Source organism: Acanthopagrus latus, chromosome 6 (assembly GCF_904848185.1).
Source record: "Acanthopagrus latus isolate v.2019 chromosome 6, fAcaLat1.1, whole genome shotgun sequence".
NCBI lineage: Eukaryota > Metazoa > Chordata > Actinopteri > Spariformes > Sparidae > Acanthopagrus > Acanthopagrus latus.
This window is the reverse complement of record NC_051044.1, coordinates 5,118,790-5,141,535: the sequence shown is the minus strand read 5'-3', so window position 1 is coordinate 5,141,535 and position 22,746 is coordinate 5,118,790. Positions and strand designations below refer to the sequence as shown.

The window sequence follows — 22,746 nt, the reverse complement described above, 5'->3', positions numbered from 1 at the left end:
GTAATTTCCAAATGTGTATTTATAAGGGCAGCACAATTAATCACACTAAAATCACAATATGGCTAAAGTGCAACATCCAACCTTCACTGTAATGTTCTATCACACATTTAAAGTATATCATAAAGTACTGTAGTGTTGTATAAATGCTCTGATCTTTAAATCCTGTTAAAAACAAAAAAAGAACATCAAATGTCATATCATGATTTTTGACTTGAAGTTTTTAATTGAATATGAAAATCGTGATGCACAAAATTCCCACTGATCATGACTCTTATCGTAATCACAGTATGTCATAAGATATTACAATATGATTTTTCGACTGGAGCATGCAGCTCTCAGATTTACTGTAAAGCACTTTGGCGCCTATTCTAGCAGATCTGCATTCTGCCCCTTTGTACTGAATGTAACTCACATCATTGGATGAATTACTTCTTCAATTACAGCCTGAACAGTCTCAGGAACAAGGCAGTAAATCAGCTTTATCTAAATCCTTTAATAGTTCTATCACTGAACAAACAGATGGATGAAACAGTGTGGGGGTGCTGACAGAGGGAAGGGGTGCAGCCTCTGTTGACCCAAGCATGACACAAATCCACCTTATTAAAGGTAAGAAGATAGAAGAGGAAGACATTGTTTCCTTAAGATTAGGATGCAATTCAATCAGATTAATTTACAAAAATTACGCTAGCTATATGATTTTATTGTATTACTGTAAACTGATGCTGAATATATTACTAACCTGCTGCTGTATGTTATCTGTATGTTCTGTAAATGGTTTTGTTATTTCTGGTGTTTTTTAAACTTGATAACTTGATATTTAATTAATGTTTCAAATGACAAAATAAACTTGACAGATGCATACTGTACAAATATGATTCATGGATATGTTAAAACATCATTAAAAAGCATGACATTTAAATATATAAACAAGTGAATCATTGGGACATTCTACAATAAATATATTTACTTGAGGAAACAATCTCACATCAAGGTCCATATAGTAACTGTTCTGGAGCTTTATATCAAATCACATGATCTTCATCACCTGGAGCTGTGATGCTACTTATCAAAGGTCAATTTCTTTATGAACAGTCTAATGACTTATTAGCATATTCATTTAAATATGGAATCAATTAGATAGTATAAATATGAAATGAAATGCAACATTCAATATAACACAACTGTCTGTTTGAATCATTTGAACTTATAAAATTATAAAATGATTTATAAATAAATTATAAATTATAAAATATCCTTATTGCTGAGCTAATAATAGTAAAAAAGTACACTTAAAAGTAATGTTACAAACTGCTTTTTTCACATGAATGTGAATTATTTAATTAAATAAGAAGAGACAACATACAACAGAGCACAGTATTTATATAAGTGTGTTCTGAACTTTGACCTCAGAGAGATGAGCCTGTTACTGACACAGAGCTGCTGTATATCTGGACGATGTGATGTCAAACTGGGCTAAGAAGCTAAACACAGTAAGATGCTGTTAAATCTCAAATAATAGTCGGACTGTTAGCACAGTGACAGCTGGTCCCCTGCTCGCTCTGTGGGAGGGCTGGGCACGGCTGCAGGGGCAAGGACCAGGGTCTATACCATGACCATCACCAAGACCTGGACCTGGATTAGGCAAAAGAACAAGTCTTGTGATCACGACCCAAACAGAACCAGGCTGAGAAGCTCAGGTGTTATTAACAGACACCTCTAGTTGATCTTGAAAGTCTGTGTCAGTCGCTCAGTGCTTGTCTGGTCGTTAACTCTGGTATATTTGGAACAGAGTGATAATCAGTCTGATCCTGGGTGACCCTGTCTCAGCCCTCAGGCTTCTCAGACCTGCCAAGACCTCCAGCAGGCAGGACTGTAGGCTCATATATGTACAACCTCAGATGTTGTGTTGAATTTAGAGACTTGATGTCACTCAATATGAAACTACAGACAGAAAGACTGACAACAGGAGGAAACAACTGACTTAGTGCAAATGTATCAAAACCTGCTTAAAAGCACCTTCAAAGCTAAAGCAGTAACTTCCTGAAGTCTTGTCATCACTGTAAGGTTGCCAGGAAACCAGTGGAGACACAAAGTTGTTGTTCCCGGCCACAGAACCCTTTGTAGAACCGCAACAGTTTGCTTGAGCACTTTGATTTTAGTGTGACTTAAACAGCTGCAGAATGAATTCCCCAAATAAATATCGTATCATCACGATTATAGTCGTTTTTTTAAAAGTGAAAATGAAAATGTGGATGCTAAAATGATAACTCTTACTAATCGTTAATCATATCACAATTGTAATACATCAAAACAATCGCAAAAACTGACAATATCATGCAGACCCTAAATGAATCAAACACGATATAAATTGTTAATGTGTGAATTAGAGGTTCTGGTAGGCACATTTTGGTATCACTGGACATTGTCAGGCTGGTTCTTCCTGTCTCCAGTCTTTATGCTAAGCTATGCTAACTATCTGCCAGTTGTAACTTCCTGTAACAGATATGAACATCACATCGATCTTCTCTTCTAACTCTCACAAATTAAGTAAGAGGACCTAAATGTGCGTTTATTTTCTTAATTCCTGGAAAAGTAAATGCTCAACTTGATTTGAAAATTAATCTACATGTCCTATATATTAAAACTCAAGAAAAAAGGATCTGATCTGATCTGACAATGTGGGCCTTTGACATGTGTGAGTGTAAATACTAGGCCCACTATAAACAGTGTTCTTTATTTTTAAGACAATACTTAACTATTACGTGTGTATTTCACAGACAAATGCGCCTTAATTTGAGTGAGGAAAGCTCTAAACATTGAAGATAAGTCGAGTCTCAGCCAAGAAACAAATCCAACAATTCACTTAACAGTTTTCCCAGGGCTGGTGCCATAGCAACCATCTGAATCTCTGAGGCAAAAAACATTAATGTGAAGGTGAATTCTCCAAAATGCATCACTGAATTCTGAATTCTAAAACCGCATAGATAGCTGCATAATAACATGACAATTAATTCTGATTTGAATAATTAATAACCAGATTGTGTTTTTTTGTCATGTCTCCTGTTACGTGATGACTAAAGTGAACCAAAACGAGCTGCAGCGATGCACTGTGGTGTTTTATCCTCCAGTATTATCTGCTCTACTGTCTCATCCAGCATTGATTTGGTCTCAGCTGTCGGTTCACCAGAACACAGCAGGGACGTTTTTGAAGCCATAAGCAGAATTCGATCTCCTCCCACGCTGCCCCGCCCCACCCTGCATGCTGCTCCTGTCCATAAATCACCTGGATGAAATAATAATGAAACTGTAAAATATTGTCCTCTGCTGTTTTTATTAGAATAGTGTACAGTAAGTGATACTGGTAGGTTACAGTGGTGGTATTATGAACATGGTCGGCTGATAAATACCCGGAAACACAGTGACAGGTACTAAAAATAAACATTTAAAGGTTCACTTCTCAATGTCCTGTCCTGTGAAATCCAACTATAATCAGATCATAGAACTGTGGAACTCCAGTGTAAGTTGTTGATGTTGGTTTGTTTGTTTTCATTAATGTTTTAATTTTACTCTTTTGACTCCACGAGGGTATAGACTTGGAGAAACTAAATCAATACATATATATTTAAATAACTGTAAGATCAACTTTTGTTTATTTAAAATAACACAACAGTAATACACATTATACTACACTGTTGCTTTGACATATGGTTTTACTGACTTTATGTTTTTGCTGCTTGGAGAAAATATAAATTACAATGTTTTGTGTTGTTATGATAAAACAGCGGGCTTCTTTACCTTGTTAACATTTAGCAATACGGGCCCAAAATTGTTTTATTTTCAATTAATATAGTAGGAATACTGTATCAAATGTTTTCTCATTCAGGCAATGCTTAGCTATTAGTTACATCTTCAGCTTGATTATCTTAAAACCCCATTTTATCCAAAATGCTGTCCTTTATTGATTTACTGCCAGCCTGAAAAGGAAGATTATTAAGTATTAAACACAACTTTGAAAGCAAGCTAATTAAGCAACAGGAAGTGATGATCAAATACATATAGGTCATGAGGAAGAAGCTGATATAATGTTATGAAAGACAACAAAAAAAACATCTAACAACCTAATAAATCGTATAATTTTATAAGAAAATCTACATTATCACTCGTAACTTTAAATACATTTTCATAATTTTCAGTTTGTCTCTTTCCCCTGACATGACTAAGCTTCCATAGTGTCCGTTCAAAACCTCTAATTCACTTCCATCTATTTAAATCCACGTTTGAGGAGTGAACTGATTAAATGAGCTCAGCGGTGAGCGGAGTTGATGTGACTCGGGCCGTGAACGCACCACGCCTGTCTGCTCTCTAGTTACAGTATGGCGGCTGGGACTTGCGGAGGAGGACAACTTCTTCTAGATTCCTTCCAGAAAACTGTGGGAAGGCGACGGCTTTAACTTGTAACCGTCACCGCGAGCGCGACCGGGACTGAGATACGAGACGACCGCGCAACTTATGGCGTTTGCCGAGGTTTCTCCTGGAAGAAAATCGGGCTGGTGTGATGCGTGAGGAGCCGCAGTCAAGAAACTCCCCTGATTTTTCCGCGTCTGTTTCTGCCCTGACTGTCAGTTAGCCGGCTAGCTGCTTGGTAGCGCACCACCTTCATGCTAACGTTCGCTTGCAGGGCTCTGTAGTAGCCAAGAGACGGGCTAGCTTGCTGCTTTTATTTGCTCCAGGAGACAGGGATGGCATTTCGCCTCCATTTGGTAAGCGAACTGGTTGAGAAGGGTGGGGAGAGAACGTTTGCGGACCTTCATGATAAGTTTGTCAGCACTCATTAGCATCGCCTAGCCTAGCTTGCTGGTACAACGCCAGAAAACGTTGGCCGAGAAGTTAGCGCTCTGCCTGTCCACTAGCGAGCTAGCCAATTAGCATTTTAGTTGCACAAGAAGACCTGCTAATCCCTCGCTCATCCCGGCTGAGTGTTTTGAAGCCTCTGCACTAACTGATTCAGACTGAACGGCATTAGTTGACCAACCTTAATTGATTAATAACTCAGGGGTGTTTTTTTTTTTTGCGTTCAGTCTTGCTAGGTGTCGTTAGCGGTCTTATAGGTGTTCTCTAGAGGGAGTGGTAACGTTAGGTAGCTAGCTAAGGTTCCCTGTATCAGGGCAACAATGTCACTCAGATTATGACAAGCTGTAAATGACGATTGAATTACAGATGACACATTTCTAAACGCCGAACGTGTGTAAACCGACTGGCGTGTTGCACATTGGGGTGTGTGCCCGTTGTTAGCTTGCTGCAAGACAAGACTTGACACAACTAGAAAGCGCGCTATAATTTGGTTAACTGCACCCGATAGACATTAGATGGATGGTTTCCTTGACTGAAAACTGATTCGATCAGTGGTCATAATTGGCGTGAGCTGTTTCTATCTGTGTGGACTGAAAGACCAAGTCAGGTGGTTGACTGGCTTCCCTCTCCTGCTTCAGTGCTGGAGTAGTTTGATGGACGTGGGAGGCTGTTTGCCAGACTGTCAGAGCTATACTCAGTCATGTATGTCTTGACACATGGCACCCTGGTCTGTACATAGTGCCTGCTGTCAAAAGTGAAGTTATGTAGCTTTGGTGGACAGTCAGTGAAAGGGAATGTCTTGTCTTTTTTATACCTGTTGTTTTTTTTATGTTCATTTTTTTCATACACAGGGGAGTCTTGTTGAATCAAAGTGGGAAAGCGGTGCAGCCTCGGCTGTGTACAGTGGACAATGTGTATTAGTTAGTGCCTAGAAGATTAGAGGACTAACAGCTCTGCCTACAGAAACAGTAGGCCACAAATATATTAGATTATTCATTGGGGATTGCAACAGAAGCCCGCCATTCTGGATCAAGAAAACCTGTCCCTCGTGTCTGGTTGGAGTAATACTCTGAAGCCAAAATCAATGCCTTCAGCGCTGGCCGTGTTCGCCTGCCGACCCAACTCGCACCCATTCCAGGAGCGGCATGTGTACCTGGATGAGCCAGTCAAGATCGGCAGGTCTGTGGCTCGGTGTCGCCCAGCCCAGAACAATGCCACCTTCGACTGCAAGGTGCTGTCCAGGAATCATGCCCTGGTCTGGTTCGACCACAAGACTGGCAAGGTAAGAGAAGATGATGATGATGAGCTGATGTCATTGCTGTTGTTCTCCACAGGGCTGAATGAAAATGTCGTAAAAATTCACACACTTTCTTGTATCTATTTGTGTCTTCTGACCACATCTTTCCAATAGTCCTCAAAATGATTCTCAGTTGTATTTAAATTGCCAGCAGTTCTGCCACAAACATGAAATCTTTTACGCAATAACACCCTGGAGCAAGACTTTCTCCCGAGTGTGAACTCTGCTCAGACCTGAACAGATTGAGTTTGTTTAAGGGTGCGTTCACATGGAGCATGTTTGAAGGGAAACGTCAGACTCCACACTGCTGCCTTCTGCACACATATCCAACACTGTTCTTGGAGGGTAATTCATAATCCCAACTGAGCACAGGAAATGTTCCCAAAACTCAGGGGATTATTGGTTGAAAGACACAGATGCTAGCAAAGCTGAAGAAAAGCAGAAAAAAGTCAAGTCTGGATCAATTCTACCCTCTCCCAAAATATTTTTCCGTCTTTAAGACTCTAAGACCGTCCATTAGACAAGCTGAGCACGAGACTATGTGCAAACTTAAAACCTGGATAGACAAAAGAACTACTTTGATTTTCTGCCCGACTTCATCATGCACATATTCTTTTGCACCATTTCATAACTTAAACAAGTTGTAATTTTTTGTAACAAGACCTCTTTTTACACAGTTTGTCTCTAAATTGAGTAATTTCTATGATTAGTAAAAGTAAGTGCAACACATAGTAACACAATAGTTTTCTCATATTGTTATGTATATGAATAAGTAGAGCGATATCTCATTTTGTCAGGAAGTGGCATGCTGGGCTCATTTTCCAGGCAGGAGCTAAACTTAGTCCTGGACTAAACAAGATTCAGTGCAGATATCCACTGAGGCATATCCTTAGTTCAGTCTAGGACTAGTTTTAATCTTCGTCTGGGAAGCCAACCTGTACTTTCTTTAAAATCCACAGATCTGAGATCTGAAGCAGATGGATCAAATCTGTGTGTTGTAAGCATCTGATGTTGTGTAGCTTCAGTGTCTGTAGTTTCTCTGTAGAACAGGTTGAACAGGCTGAGACAGCCACGGGATTACCCAGCTATGTGGCACGCAGGGACTTTGAAATACCCTGTGTGTGTTGGTGTGTGTGTGCACACAGCGTAAGCTATTTATAATGACACCAGTCGCGTCATCCTTTCCTCTCTTCAGGGATGCACGCACACACACGAATTGACCAGTATACACACACAGAAATATACATATTTATTGGCAGTTATGGTTCACCGATATATCCTGAACTGAAATGGATTGAACAGAGAATCAGTTGTTTTTACGCCTCCACGCCTGGTTGGTTGTTTGTTTGTCTGTCCGGCCATCCCATTCTCATGAATGCGATATCTCAGGAACACAGTGAAGGATATTCCTCAAATTTTCTCTTAATCACTTGAAGACAGATTTTTAAGGTCAAAGGTCACTGAGACTTCACAAAACAACTTCTGCCCAAATATCACAAATGTCTAATAGAATGAAATGAAGATTTTTTCCAAATATTCAAAAGTCACAGTGAGGTCACAGTTATCTGCAGCACTTATCTGGCTGTTACTCAAAACCATAACTCAAGAACAGAAGGGGAGATTGTTACCATATTTCATATTCGGTTGGACACTGACTTGCTCACCATAATCTTGGGTGTCCACCGTCAAACTGTGGGGATTGTACAGATCTTTTGTCCTACCAGGTCGGAGATGTGTGAGAAGGGCACAGGATGAGTGCAGACAAATAGTGACACATACATAGAAAATACAAATATACAGCATTCAAATTTTAGAAATGAATATAATTATGGAAAGTTGGAAACTGTTAAGGACAATGGCTCAGTATTTACTCTTTCTTGCTAACACAGGCAGAGGAATTAAGAACTACATACACCTGGCTTGCTAAACCAATACATTATAACTGTCGGTTCCTCTTAAGTGCAGTCAGAACTCTGTTTACCACACGTTTGCAGTTTAGGTTTGTTCAAAAGCTAGCCGATAGTTTCACTTTGCTCTGATATCATGTTGAAACAGACATGTGTTGCTTTCACCTGTGTTGTTCTGAGTCATGAGAGCACGTTGATCTGAACACGGCTCAGGAGCCAAAAGTATATTTCTTCACTGCATATTGACACTTTGTCTTTTTGATGGTTTTTGTGCTCAGCAGCTTTCACCTCCATCTTGTCTGTGGGCGTTAACTGTGCACTGGAGAGAAACAGGTGTGATTGGTCACATCCTGTGATTGATGAACCAATCAGACGCCTCAGTGATCCAGCAGATTGCTTTATTATTGATGTTATCGTTCCGTACATCAGAGCAGGGTCTTCTCCTGTAAGACTGGAGGATATTCTACACAGATTCCCCTCTCTTTGACTCTGAGGATCACAGCTAGATCACTGAAACATGTTCCCCTCTCAGACTCCACTGGAGCGGCTGGAAAAATGACAGCACGATGACATCATGTCTTCTGTGTTTGGTCAGTTTTATTGTTTTGCAGCCAGACTGAAATGTGTTTTAAGGATTGAGACCTGTAGCTCTGAGTACATATTGTGCACTGTTGCTTGCTGATTTCAGGGCCTCCTGCAGACACGGTTGCCTTGACACTGACTACTGTGAAGAAAGGATGAACTAATTGACATGAGCGCAGCTGGTGGGATGAATATCTGAAGGGCTCTCACAGAAAATAATGAAGTGTTCTTTATATAAGCAGCAGCCATCATGGGAAGGTCAGATCAGACACAGCTGCTTCTCTCTTAACCCTGAAGGTCCTGGGACCTCAGTTTGGGAACCAGTGTGCTAAAGGAGCTGAGAGCCTGCCAGTCAACTAGAGGACCAGTCAGTAAGCCGTCTCAGTAGAATAGTCCGACGAGATGTCAGTGCTGTCTCCGTCACAATTGCTTATGTTAATCTACATCTCTGTCAGCAAGGCCCCAAGACAGTATGTTTACATGCACAGCTTAGTAGGATTATAGCCGTAGTTGGACTATGCTACTCAATCAGACAACTGCAAATGTCTGAGTGAGAAAATCGAATTTTTGGCCAAAACATGTCATACCCCGGTGCGATAGGTGGCGCTGTACCCATTTCAACTAGTGGTAATAGAGCCACCTCCGGCTGACCTCTTTACGTCACCAACAAACTCTGCCTCAGCATTCAAGAAAGATGGCGTACGAAGAGCGAGGAGAAGCTACATCTTTGTACATTTTGTATATGGTGTACATGATAATTACACAAACCAGATGCACAATGGTGTTCTTGCTTGTGGTGATTTCGGAGGAAAGCCGCCCCACTTTTATTTCCGGCTCACGGCCAAAATCCGAATCCAATCTGATGGAACGTATACAGGCAGGAGTAATGCGACTATCAATTGAATAATCTAGGTGTTTTAATCCGACCACGAGAAATTTGATCCGGTCCGATTTTAGTCAGACTAAAGTGTATACATGCATCTTAAAAATCTGAGTAACCCAGTAATTCGCTTTTCCTGAGTGCCATGTAAACGCATTGTGTGACAGTTTCCAGCTCCATCATAACATTTTCTATAAATAGTTCTTGAAGATTTATTTTTTTTAATCATCACTCATTACATCATCCATATGTCAAGCCTAACTGCAGTTTATTTACATTCCATGAAAACAAGACAGACCTATATAACCATGCTAGAAGCCCAAAATGTTGGATCTGTTTGATCTAAGATATTTCTCACAGTCTTAAATTTGATAAGGATAACTTTCTCAACACGGAGTCCCTGACAAATGTGCTCTTTGCTCCTGTTTGGGAAATACTTGTTAAAAACAGTATACAGTAGCTAGCTATTTAGGGAAATCACTCAGTTTTCTTTAAATGAAAATACTGTATGAGGTCCTTTTTTAAGATTAGATCTTCAGTAGGAATCAGTGGGCTAGAAGTATAACAAAGGGTTGTTAAGACCACAGAAAATGGTTTTGTTCTTTCTGTGGATTTGTTTGTTGAACGCAAACTGTAGGACACCTTGAATGAGACCTTTTTTGACTTGTAATTGTGGGAAAAAAATAAACGGTTTTGTTAACATCAATAAAGGCTGCATTGCATGTAGTTGTAGTTTACCGGCTCTATCTAAGGCTATGATGTTGTGCATAATGGACCACTGACACTCATTGGTATTCTTCCTGTAATGACCAGTCAACATGTCTGTTGTGAAATGCCGCACAAGAAGTGTCCTTGTTATTGAGACAAGGCAGTCGTCTCTCTGCCAGTATCTGTCATCAAACCAACCAGCTCATTTCCAGCAGTTTTGAGTGGAGCTGTTGAAATCAAGGATGCGTCGTTAACGAACGGTGATGCACGACATCAACAGCGACTTGCTGAATATGACATGCCCATTTTGCTTTACAACTTGCAGCAAGGAAAACCTGATATGTTTGGTTCCAGTCGGAAAATTACGTTTTTGGTTCTTAATCAGTTGTATTTTTAGTCAAAATGGAGACATCTGTATACTGCAAACCTGTATGGATGTTATGTTATGGGTGTGCTTGTTACACTGTTGTTTGGATTTGAGTTACTTATGCAGTAACAGATTTATTGGATACAGGTATATGGGATGTTTCTGGGCAGCCGCTGGGTCATGTTGCTAATGATAAATAATTTCTCTATATCTAATCGTTGCATGGATTCTTGTACTTAGGCCTTATTGGTGGCAAAATTATTTTTATTTATTTGGTGGAAAAGGAGCAGCAGCTTGTCAGTCAGTCAGTGGTGTGCTTTGGCAGATATTTGGGAGATTAAACCCGATTTACGACTCTCCGTGGAGATCTCTGTAATAGATCTGTATTGGATTCATCCAGCCTGTCATTCAGTGATCCAGTGACTGTGTACACTGAACATGTGTCATAAGTCCACTTGGGCTGCAGCTATTATTTTCATGTTAATGAAACTGTTATCTGATTTCACAGTTAGTCAATTAGTTGTTTGGTCTATACAATGTCAAACTTTGTGAAAAATGTTGATCAGTGTTTGCCAAAGCTCAAGATGATGTCTCCTTTGTCCTTTACTGTCAAAGAGGAGATAAGAAGCCCCAAAACATCTCTAGACTTATCCTACAGAGCCCTGACACTGATCTGTTGGTGTCCTTGTTTGGTTTTATAAAATCTTACAAGATGAAGTAAATGGAATATAAATCTAAGCTTTGAGTCAAATTCTGAAGCGTGATGCTGCTGAGTTTATTCTTACAAGCAGGTTAGCATCTGATAACGGGAGGGTAAAATGTTCATTTGTTCAACATCCTGTTTCATTACAAGTCTGCTAGTGAGAGTACATGCTGGTGCATCAGTACTGCAGCAATGTGTGGTACGATGTTGGAGCTAAATTTGTCTTCTCTTGTCCTGTTTATTTCTCCGCTGGCGGCCTATATGCCCCATGCAATACCTCACATCAGGGTCTGCAGCAATTTTTCTGCAGGCCATTGTCATGTTTGGTCAGCCCTCTGCGGAGGATTTGGAGTCGAGAAGCGAAAAGAATGCAGGGGAAACCCGGACTTTAATTATAGTATGAAAGAATGGTTTGAGAGCATTATCAACTTCAAGCCTCGTGGTTTAAACAGGTGTAAATACCAGTCAGCAAGTAGAAACCTGTGCTTGGTTCCACTGTAAACAGAGGGAATGTAGGTGTTATTTGTACCTACTTAAGGTTCCATCATCAGTTATATTATGTAGGCTCTGTGGCAAATTTGTAATCTGTTTAAATCTTATTTTACATTTTAAAAAATATGTGGCAGACTATATTGAGAACATCAGCTGCTGTCTGCTTGTACTGGACCTCTGAAAGTATCCATGGCAAAAGTTATAATTCCACTGTGATGAAAGTTTTAGGTTTAGTGTGAAGGATGTTTCAGGGATTTGAGGTGAAGGAGAAACGACCCAGGAGAGTTAAATGTGGTGCGAGCATGTGTTGCTAATATTTGGCATGTCAGCATGTTGACTACAGCTGTCACGCCTATTATTTTAAATTCAAACCGTTATTCTAACCTCAGGAAAAATTATGTATTTGTTCAACTTTAAATTAATTGTTGAAAAGCAGCAAGCCGTACTTTGGTCAGAAGGACAAATGTATAGTGACCTCTTATCTATGAAACACTTAAACAATGTTATACAATGTGGTTTGGGATGAGGCTTAGTGGAAACCCTGCTGTGTCTCTCAGGAAGTAGAGTGGGCTGTCCATTATTAAAAGGATTGGCAGTTTGATCTCTGGATGTCCATGTGCCTTGAGTAATAGACAGGCCAATACCTTGCGTGTCAGCACCACCATTGAATTCTGGAAGGTAAAACCCTTTGATTCTGATAACACGTCCTCTCATGTGCCACCCTAAAAATAAACTTTAGAAGAACATCTTAATATCAATACGATCTGTTTTTCGTTCCTGTAATAGTTTCAGTTTCTGTTGTGAAATGCACTTCACAGCCTCACTCATCTGTTAGCGTGACAATTAGGTGTTGTTGATTTAAGATAAAGGCAAGAATAATTGAAGGGCTTGAATGGAAATTTGTGCAGCTATCAGACCTGATAGTTACAACCTTGGCTCAACGGCAGTTGATTTTGTAAAGGTTTAATCATACGAAAGCACATCAAGTGGTGTTTTTGCTCGGAGAAAGGTTCTGGTTTTGTTGGTATAGTTAGTATAATGAAAAGGAATACACACTCACACACTCCCTACAGTATATGAGTCATTAGATTGCTGTAGGCCTCAGGTGGGGCCACTTGCACTCTGAAATAGGGATCCTCTAGTAACTGTACCTGTCGTGTAGCTCTTGGACTACAAGCGCCCACTAACAGTCAGTATCAGCCAGCATAAACATACAGAGTACGCAGTGGAGAGGATTATATCTGCATGACTAGAGAAGCAACTTGTGAAGCTACCATGTATTTTAAATTGAAACATCTCTTACTATGTCATACATGAAAACACTTACACTTACATGGTGATGATTTGTTGGGAAATGAAACTGCAACCCCAAGCAACCACAGTAAATCATACATCTAGCACCACTGTAAGACACAGCCCACATTCAGGGAGCCAGCCAGTTTATCAGTCAGGGCAATGTTTTCAGTCAGCATCATTCACCAGCCTCTCCAGGCTGTTTTTGCACAGGAGGGTAGTTGTTCTTTAATAAAGACAACAAGACAGAGAGCTAATCAACCAGGCAGCCAATGGAGAGCAGTGCTGCTGACGGCAGAGCAGAGCTGTTGTTTGGTATCAGTATTCAACAGTATGGTAATGATCTCAATTTGAATGCCAACACAGCAGAGCAACACTGTTACACAAGCAGGACACAGATCTGTAACTGTCTGTAGTGTGAAGAAATAAGAGACTGTAGGCAGGAGTGGCACTCTGGCAAACTCAGCTCTGACACTGTGCACGTGTGTGTGTTCACTGATGGATATGCTGCATCCAGATAGGGCAATGACATCACAGTCGTGTATTGGGAGTAATCTTTGGGAATCTCAGGAATCAGTTCTGACTGATTGCAAAATGATTATTCAGTTAATCTTTGCAGCTCTTATCTAAATGTGACTTTAAAAATCTAGGTTTCTCATGTTTTGAAATGCAACCTTTTCCTTCAGTCACCTTAGAACTTCAGACTCACCTAATGTGTCTTAATTTTTCTGTGTCTCCTTCTTTTCCACCTGTTTTCTTTCTGTTGAAGGCGCAAGTGTTTGACATGTGACACTCATTTTTACTATCCTGAACTTGATCTTGAAACATGCTGAGCTAGAGGCAGGTTGTGTAACTTGTTCATACATGATGCAAGCTGTTTAAAGCAATTAGTTAGAGTGCAGGGGTGGTGAAGCCCATTAACTTTTTGTACTTCTGATACATCACTCTGTTCCACACTAACCATTACATGCAGCTCTATACCCACATGTTTTGTTTGCTGCTAAATAAGTGAAGGTATCGTGTGACCCTGTGAATTAATTATACAAACCAACCACAGCTGAACATTATCTAACCTGGTAGGGAGGTTGTCATCAAAATGCTGGAACTATCAAAGTGTTATCTGCACATGGTGACCAGAGTAAGTGATATTCAAGCCAACTTGTTTCTTCTACTATCTGATGAAGCAACTCATCCTGAGTCCTCAGCTTTTCAACACTTCCTCAGACAGAAAACAGGTTGCTGCCGACTCTAAGTGGCTTCATGAACTTATCGTTAAAAGTCACCACCAGCCACCAGAACACATGATGCTAAATCCTGGAATGTGACTTATAAGTTTCGGTTAACAAGCTGAATTACAGCTAAGGTATTTCTCTTGCAGCATTAAGGATGTAAGTCTCGAAATAAGCTGCAGTGTATCGAGTGATTTATTGATCTTGTAGCCATCAGAAGTGTTGCTATTAAATGCACAATAGAGCATCATTAAAATGTATCTGTGAAGCAAATGCTTGCTTCCTTGCATTTCATTATGACCACACACAGGTTGTTTCATTCAGTTTAGAGTATCTGTAAGTTTAATGACACATAGAAATAGAAAAACACCACATGTAAGCTGCTTGGTTAAAAAAACTTCTCTCAGGGACAAATGTATTACTTATAAAGAAAACTGATTTGAATTTGTTTTTCTATTAACAGATAACAGTTAAAGTTTATGCAAAGACAGAGACATAACTGAGAGTGAAAATGACATTTAATAGTATTTTCGCGTTATTGGAAACCTTTGTTTAGAATCATAAGACACTTAGCCCGCATCGAGTGATTTTTCTAATTAAATATCCTGCCTTCATTACGTAGTGTATGCATCCTTGTCACAATGTGCTCATGCATATTTCTATATGTATCAGAAAAATGGCAGACAAATCTATATTTTAAGTTTTATTTAACTACCTAATATTTGTATCGACATTGGCCCCAAAAATTCTGTATCAGCTGGGCTCTACTACAAAATACATATTTATTATTTCGTTGAAATCTTGTGAGTCACAAGTTCAACAAGATAACAGATACTGGAGGATACTGTCTGTTGTGCTCTTTCTCTTCCCCCGTCGTCCATATCGACCACTAAAGTGACAGAGCTGAAAATAGGCAGCTGAAAATAGGCAGCTAAATTCTGTAGCCGAAACACACGCCAACACGCACCTTTCAAGGAAACGCACACACTCTACTGCAGAAATATGCTCACATGCTGACTGATAAAACCCTCTTTCTGTTTGCCAGTAGCAGCAAACAGCCTCTTTTGGAAATGGTGGCAGGAGTCCAGGCTTCAGTCAACTGGCTCTCTGCACCGACACACACCAGGATCAACAAACTCTCCTGCTCTCCCTCTCTCCATGTACAGCCTCTCTGACACACACTGCAACCAGTAAAAGTCAGTTTTACATGCCTGAATCATGTTTGTGCCCTGAGTGAACTTTGAGTAATATTCATAGCCAAGTTATCACTCTGTGCTGAGGATGCGATAACAGGACGGCCTCACGGCATGTTGTGCCAAGCAGTCTTTCATCACCTACATTATACATAACTTCATGCTGTGGCTCGGCTCATGTGGAAGTTGCCAAAAATCATGTGAGCACTGCAGCAGCATCCAAAACGGTGCCATTATGTTTGAACTAGAGGGGTCCTGAGCCTATCCTAGGAACTGATATTATTATCAACTAGAGTAAAGCCAGCCATAAGCCAATCCTTTCTTTTGATGTGTTCAGTCCTTGTCAGCCTGATACTGTAGCAGCACTACTCTCCTTTTAACCATGGCTCAACAAAGAAGGGTTGCCTGCTTGCCAGTGGCTAATAAAATGCAACCTTGTGCTAGTGTGTGGCAACTTACTTGCCTGATGGCGCAAGTGGTAAAAAAAAAAAAATGGACACATTTCACAGTTTAAGGAGTGAGCCATCTTGTGGCAGGTGAAAATGTTTTGATTACCCTGCAGACAGGAATTTAGTTTGGTGACGGTACATGTGGGCGAAACTTCAACTATGTATTGCTCAGTTTGCCACTAGCGTAAGGTGGATCAGATTTAACATGAACGTTAACTTGAGTCTGTAGTGTCTCGTCCTAAGTAGATTTCTGACCTTGGATGGGATGATATTAAAATGTCATATCACAATTATCCTGTCCAAATAAACATACTAAAAAACTAGAATAATGATATCTTATGTTGTGTTAAAAACACACACCGAATTAATGACGGACAGTAATTATGAATTTAAAATTCAGGTAGCAGCTTCTCATATTTAACCAGCACTGAACTTCACTTTCACTGAAAAGACAAACATTGCAGACTGCAGGTTTTATCAGCTGTTAATTCCTGAGTAGACAAGCTGACTTCCTTTCATATCATGTGTGTAGATAATTTAAGCTTATTAACGTATTATTTTTGAACTACAACCTTGAGTGTTTGGAAATGTGTCAGCTTGGGTAGGCTTTAGCCGTTATTTCACTTTGTTAGTTACGCATTTAATCGCCATTGAAACTACTATAAATATCAGGCTCGGTATTAGCAGATACATGGTCTTAAGGGATAGAGATCCCTAGTTTATACTGGAAATGTTCCATTTAGGCTGTTAAGAGACTATGTATGAATGCTGGAAATACATTATTTTAACAGATGGAGGAATCCAGAGACATGACTGGTTCCATGTGTGGAAGGCGACAGTCATCCCTTGCTGTTAAGTTTTTCTCTCTCCAGCCTAACAAGCCTCTATCCGTCTTCTCTCCGCTCAGCATTAGTGTTAACATAACAGGTTTATCGTACCAGTCATGACTTGCTCCCTTCAGCGTGACCGACTTATTCATTAACAAAGTATGGAGAAAATCTCACGCATCAGTTCCAGTCCTGTAGTGTGACCAATCCTTTGACATACAGCTCCCCAAAGGACCTTTTTTTTTCAGACTCTGTCACTAATTATTAACAAAAATTTCACAGCTCCTTTTTTGTCTACCATTTGACCGTCTGCTTCTGGAGCTGTGATGTTGACCCTTGGTTGTTCTTTGATCTACCCAATAAATCACATTGACATTACACGACAACCTTCACTGTTTTCCTCATGGGAGATGCGAGTTAAGGGAGTTTATCAAGATGAGTAGGAAATCTGTCGTGACTGGCCCGAATTCCCAGTATGACGGATGTTTGGTGTGACCTTTGCTAAAAAAGTATTTTATCATCTATCCTAACTTGGGGAAAGTCATCCTATCTCTGTATGTAGGAGAACTTCACAGCTGGTTGGATCTGTTGGGAGAACAGGTGGTAAATGATTTGACAACAATCTGCAAGAAATATAAGGAAGTTTCAAAGATATTCATCACTCCTTTTTGCTTGCTCCAATTATTCCTCTTCACAGATCCCTTCCTAACATGCACCTACTGTAAATGATACCCAGTGAGTTTACCTGAGTTTAATATGAGGTTTGAGCTTTCTGAATTATTCAAATCCTATCTGTATCTTTCATGGCTACAGTTTTAATACAGAATTCTCTTTTTTTTTTCCCCAACACTGTTTGCATGCTGAGCTGTTGTGGAGGGATTGTAACACCATAATGAATTTAGTATCAGCGAAATTATAGCGTTGGAAGATACTCGTTTGTCTTGACTGCTGAAGCTTCATATTAACTACGGACAAAGTACTTTTACATAAAACAAGGAATGTTGATTTTTGTCCCTAATTACTTATGTTGGAATCACAATAAAAAGACAGGTCTTCAGGAGAGGAGTAATTACAGCAGGCGATAGCTGTTTGATATCCGGGCCTCTCATCATTCATCAGCCAAGTCATGGCCGTCAAGTCAATCTGGATTTAAATGTGTTTTTAAATCCATTTTTTAAAATTTGTCTTTATTTTTCACCTCTGCCTCTTTGTCAGTGTCATTTTCTACTTTAGTACATCTTTTTGCTAAGACACAAGCGACGCAAATCAGCCTTTGTGCTGCTCAGTTTGGTGTGTCTGGGCCTTAATATATACGGGGAGCTACTGTTTTAAAATGATCCAGAAAAATGTCAGTGCTTCTTGTGACTGTTTTTAATTGAGAGCAAGAATTTACAACTCCAGTGATGCACAAAAGCTCCAACAATAATGCTACTAATGTGACAAAAATATTTTGAGACAAATTGGTGTCTGCAGCTAAATTGAAAACACAATATCAAAAGGTCTTGATCGTTTGTGTTTGGACCAAATGTTCTGTTGAGCTTGATGCACAGATCTGGACTGATGCAGCACATCAATGGCTAAAAAACTTACAAGAGCCCCAAAGGAGAGAAAAATGTGTGTACCCAGTAATCCAGTAGTTGTCAAAGATCAGGGGATCAACAGAGTCGGGAGGCGTGGTCCTCTGTGGTCCACAAATATCTAAGCTCATGACAATACATCTTAAAATTTGTGAGAGACTAAAAGACATTCATTGAATAATATTCAGTGTGTAGTTGGAGTGGAGAGTGTTAAAAATATTACTTTTCAAAGAAGACCTGCTTCTTCTTGCATAGAGTTGGAAGTATTTTTGTGACCTCTACGAATGATTCTGTGACTTGATAAATACAGGCCCAGAGTTTATCTGTCAGGAGACGAGTACGATCTGTTAATTAACTGATTTGTATGTGCGTGCGCATGCAGCAGTGCCACCAAACTGGTGTCATGTGTCGACCTGCTGACTGGTTAAGTGGTTGTCGTGCCTGTTGGCTTCCAGCTGATGGTTTGTGCTGTTTTTTTGTAGGCTGAGGGCAAATTAAAATCCAAACACAATTACATGGCATTCATTTTGCTGACACTAATGAGGGAGGAGGCTTGGAGAGAGAACGGGAGGAGGAGGACACAGAGAGGGATAAAGGGATACAGTGTTTCCCCAAGAAATGTTCAGTTAGTGGGTGGAGGAATGTTGGTGGTGAAAATTAGTAAAAACTTTGGATTGGTTTGCAAAGTTGTGCACTTGTGTGGTGATATATAAATTGGAAAAATATGATTCCTTGTTCAGATACTAATTTCAGATCCTGAATCTTACAAAATGCTTTTCTTTTGTTGATCTTGCACGTTACCTGGTCGGGATAATGCGAGTTAAACATTTTTTTCATACAACCCAGAAATTAATAGAAATGCGGTGGTTGTCATGATGGCAGGATTAATGTTGTTACATAATTGTTAATGGGGATGGAGATTAATCACTAATGGTTGTTGTGGAGCAACGGTAGGATGAACGTAGAGGCAGAGATGGATTGTAGAAAGGAGAGGGAAAACAAAACAAAATAAACTGACAGAAACTGCAGTGGACTGACAGAAAGATCATTAATGCTACAACAATGAGTCGTCTCATTGCTTAGGTGATTGAAAATGTTTGTATCCTTGTCTGATATGTATTCATTTTAAACAGTTCAGTTTATGTTCTACTTTAAAGGTAGCATGTAGGGACACTGTAACCCTCTAACACACCCATTTTAAAGAGTAACTCTAGCTAATTACATATTGGATCTGATTTTCATGGGTTTAGCTATCATTTGAAGTAATTGTGATATCATTATACAAACTAAAATGATATGAGATAAGGAAACATGACGACATCACAAAAAAAATATGTTAAGTTGGACACTTCACATAACATGAGGAACTAGATGATCAGACAGGTTGTAAACAAATGTCAGACAAGCTTAGTTGGAGGAGCAGCAAAAGGATTACCCACCTAGACTGAAGTTGTAATGAACCAAAATTGTGTTTTGTTTTGTTTTTTTTTTTGGTGGTGGTGGTGGGAGTGATTTCAAAACTTGCAAAGGAAATGAAGGAGACAGAAGCAAGATGTTGGTATGTGGCAGTTTACCAGTTGACTGAACAGAGAACAAGTTTTTTTCCCCCACAGTCTGTCAAACACAGGAAATCTCAGCTCATATCTATGGTTAGTGTGTCAGTAAGTCAACCAATCAGTGAAGTTCTCGATGATATTCTGTGTTGACGATTGGAAAGGGAAGATCAGATCAACTGTACAAGCTACAAGCCCACCTGAGTTACCTGAACTGATTTATAAATCTGTCATTCATTCATTTATTCATTCTGTTGAGTTTGATGTCAGCCACTGAGTTCTGTCCATATTGCTGGTGGCCTGCGTGTGCTTCGTAGTTTATCAGCAGGGGTTACTGCAGAGTGAGAAAAATGACTTGCTGCTGATGGACGGTGTCACCTCACAGTTCATTGTCAGTCGGCGCTGTAACTCGGATAAATGAGGAAATGAAGCAACAGTGATTCAGCACAAAACCATCATTTGTATGTGGAAATGAAAGGGGTTTCCTGTGAGAGTCATGAGGGTTAGGTGTTAAACTTAGTTTCATCAGATCAAACACACACTGAGATCAGACACCAACCTGGAAATGAGAGAAGGGTACTGGGAACTCCTCTGAAGGCCAGATAAGCTTTTATCTGTCTGCTGAATTTTTAAGAATGGAAAGTGCTGTCTGTTGAAGGTGAAAATGTCCCAGTGATTCACAGGTTAGTAAACCTTTACCCACAGGTATTATTGCACAATACACATCCAGTAAGTACATTTACACATTTTCATCCACCCACCGACCTCCTGAACAAACGATTTTCTCAGATTTGGAGGCCTGCACCCTTGTGGTCATTTCACTCCACCTGTACTGGTTCCTGTTGGCTATTGGCCAAGCTTTCCAGGTGATTAATTTGTGTTGTATTGATGTAATACAGAATGTCTTAAACTTTTGGTGTAATGTGCCACGTCAAAAAAAGTATTAGCCTGTTAGACAGATGTTAAAATACATCATGCCTGCTCTATTCAGCTTACTGGTTTGTGCCGTTGCTAACATTAGCAGGTGCTGTGGAGGATTAAGCTGTAAGTAGCCATTAGTTCCCCCCGCTGTTCTGTACTTCTCCTCCTGATAGTGTTGGAAATTCTCATTGTACCTTTGCTCACAAACTTGCCATCACAGTTTGAGTTTAGCTTGTAAACTATCATGGATGACGTATTTATGTGCAACATGCATGAACACGACTACGTAGCACTCTAAAACCAAAATATTACAGGAAAGATGAAACTTCTTGAAATTCTGCAGTATCTTAATTTCACAGGTTTCTGTGCATGCAGTAATGTCACTGCAGCAAACTCTGTGGGAAATGAAAGTGGCAAAACTAAAAACTGTAGTTATAGACTTGACAGTGCCGAGGCTTTAGTATTGTTTTCTTGCCATTTCATTGCCATCACTTTATTCGGACTTTTGAGCTGTACGACATGTTTCTTGCAATGCTGTAAAACAAGTTAATATCAATATGTCCAAATGCTTTATTTGATCACGTATGCCGACAACGTTTGAACAGTCTGCTGCTCTCAGGTCGATGATGCCGTGTGTCTGTGTGTGCGCGACATACGAGATATAAGTGTGTGAGAGCCATATGTGAGTTATGTGACGCATAGTGTGTGCGTGTGTGTATGAGTGTGTTGTTGCTGGGTGAAAAGCTCTATAGTTAGGTCCCTCCCTCCCTGTCTCCAGGTTACCATGGGGACAGGAGGTGTCTGTGTGTGTATGTGTATAGCTATCATGATCTGTGAATTGGTAGCTTTTCGTGGCACACTGCAGCAGGATAAACAGCGAAGTCAACCAGTCCGTTTCGGTAGCGCTCTCTCTCTCTGTTTTTTTTTTGTTTTTTTTCTTTCCTCGTTCAGTCCCTCCCTCCTCTCTTCAGTGTTCAGCCTCTCTCTCCGGTAGATCGACAGTGGGTTTCAGTCATGACGGAGAGCTGAGAGCTGATGAATGAAACTCCTGGAACGACAGACAGACAGGCCTCAGGCATCCAGATCAGATCGCTTACTGTGTGTGTGTGTGTGTGTGTGTGTGTGTGTGTGTGTGTGTGTGTGTGTGAGTGTGTGTCTGTGTGAAGTGTAATTTATACATACTGTGTCTGTGTTCTAGCGTTCTCCCGTTTATTTGTGCTTGTGTGTGAGGTTTGTGTTTGAATGTTAGCTTTTTTTAATTGCTGTCTGTTCACGTGTAGTTTTTGCCTTATACATGTTTGTACATCTGTGTGTGTTTGTGTGTGTGTACACTCTTCATTTCTGTGTCTGTGAATGATTTCAGCGCTCTGAATGATGTGATTCTTGGTGTGTGTGTGTGTGTTTCACTGTTGTATTTGTTGTCCTCCTCATTGATTCGTGATTTGCGACTGTGTCCAAGTGCTTTCAAATGATGTGAAATGTTGTCAGTATCATCGTCTGTTTCTGGTCTGTGAACTATAGTATTGCCTAATGTTTGAATTATGAAGAAGTTGGACACAGCTCTAAGTGCTGACATGAGGGAAATAGTAATGAGTTAATTGTAAAAGGAGTAACAAATGCACAAATACGAGTAATCTCTTTATGTGTTGTGTATCCATGGATGTATGAATAGAGCTGGGTAGTTAGTCGGAGTTGCTGGCAGTTTGTCCTGGTGGCCAGGTGCAGTACTGCAACAACAACAAGAAAAAACATGCAGTCAAGACCGACTGCAGTTCTTAAGTAGGACTGTTGACAGGCAGACAATGTACATTTTTGCAAGATTTTAGATTATTTGTGTGTGTATGTGTAAATACATATGTACAGACAGATGCATACATATTGGAAAAGTGCATTTTTTAAAAATGGATTGTAATCTCA

General features: G+C 40.0%; 1 protein-coding gene across 13 annotated transcripts in view; it reads left to right on the top strand.

Moving 5' to 3' along the window:
- The first annotated feature begins 4,336 nt into the window (after positions 1–4,336).
- slmapa (sarcolemma associated protein a) overlaps positions 4,337–22,746 on the top strand; it is a 60,812-nt gene continuing 42,402 nt past the window's right edge. For 4 of the 13 annotated variants that reach the window (XM_037099660.1, XM_037099658.1, XM_037099656.1 and 1 more), the window contains exon 1: positions 4,338–6,133. In XM_037099660.1, the coding sequence (XP_036955555.1) occupies positions 5,936–6,133 (198 nt within the window). In that variant the 5' untranslated portion in view covers positions 4,338–5,935. Of the gene's footprint in view, positions 6,134–22,746 lie in introns of all 13 variants that reach the window. The other 9 variants (XM_037099657.1, XM_037099662.1, XM_037099650.1 and 6 more) reach the window with 4 other exon arrangements.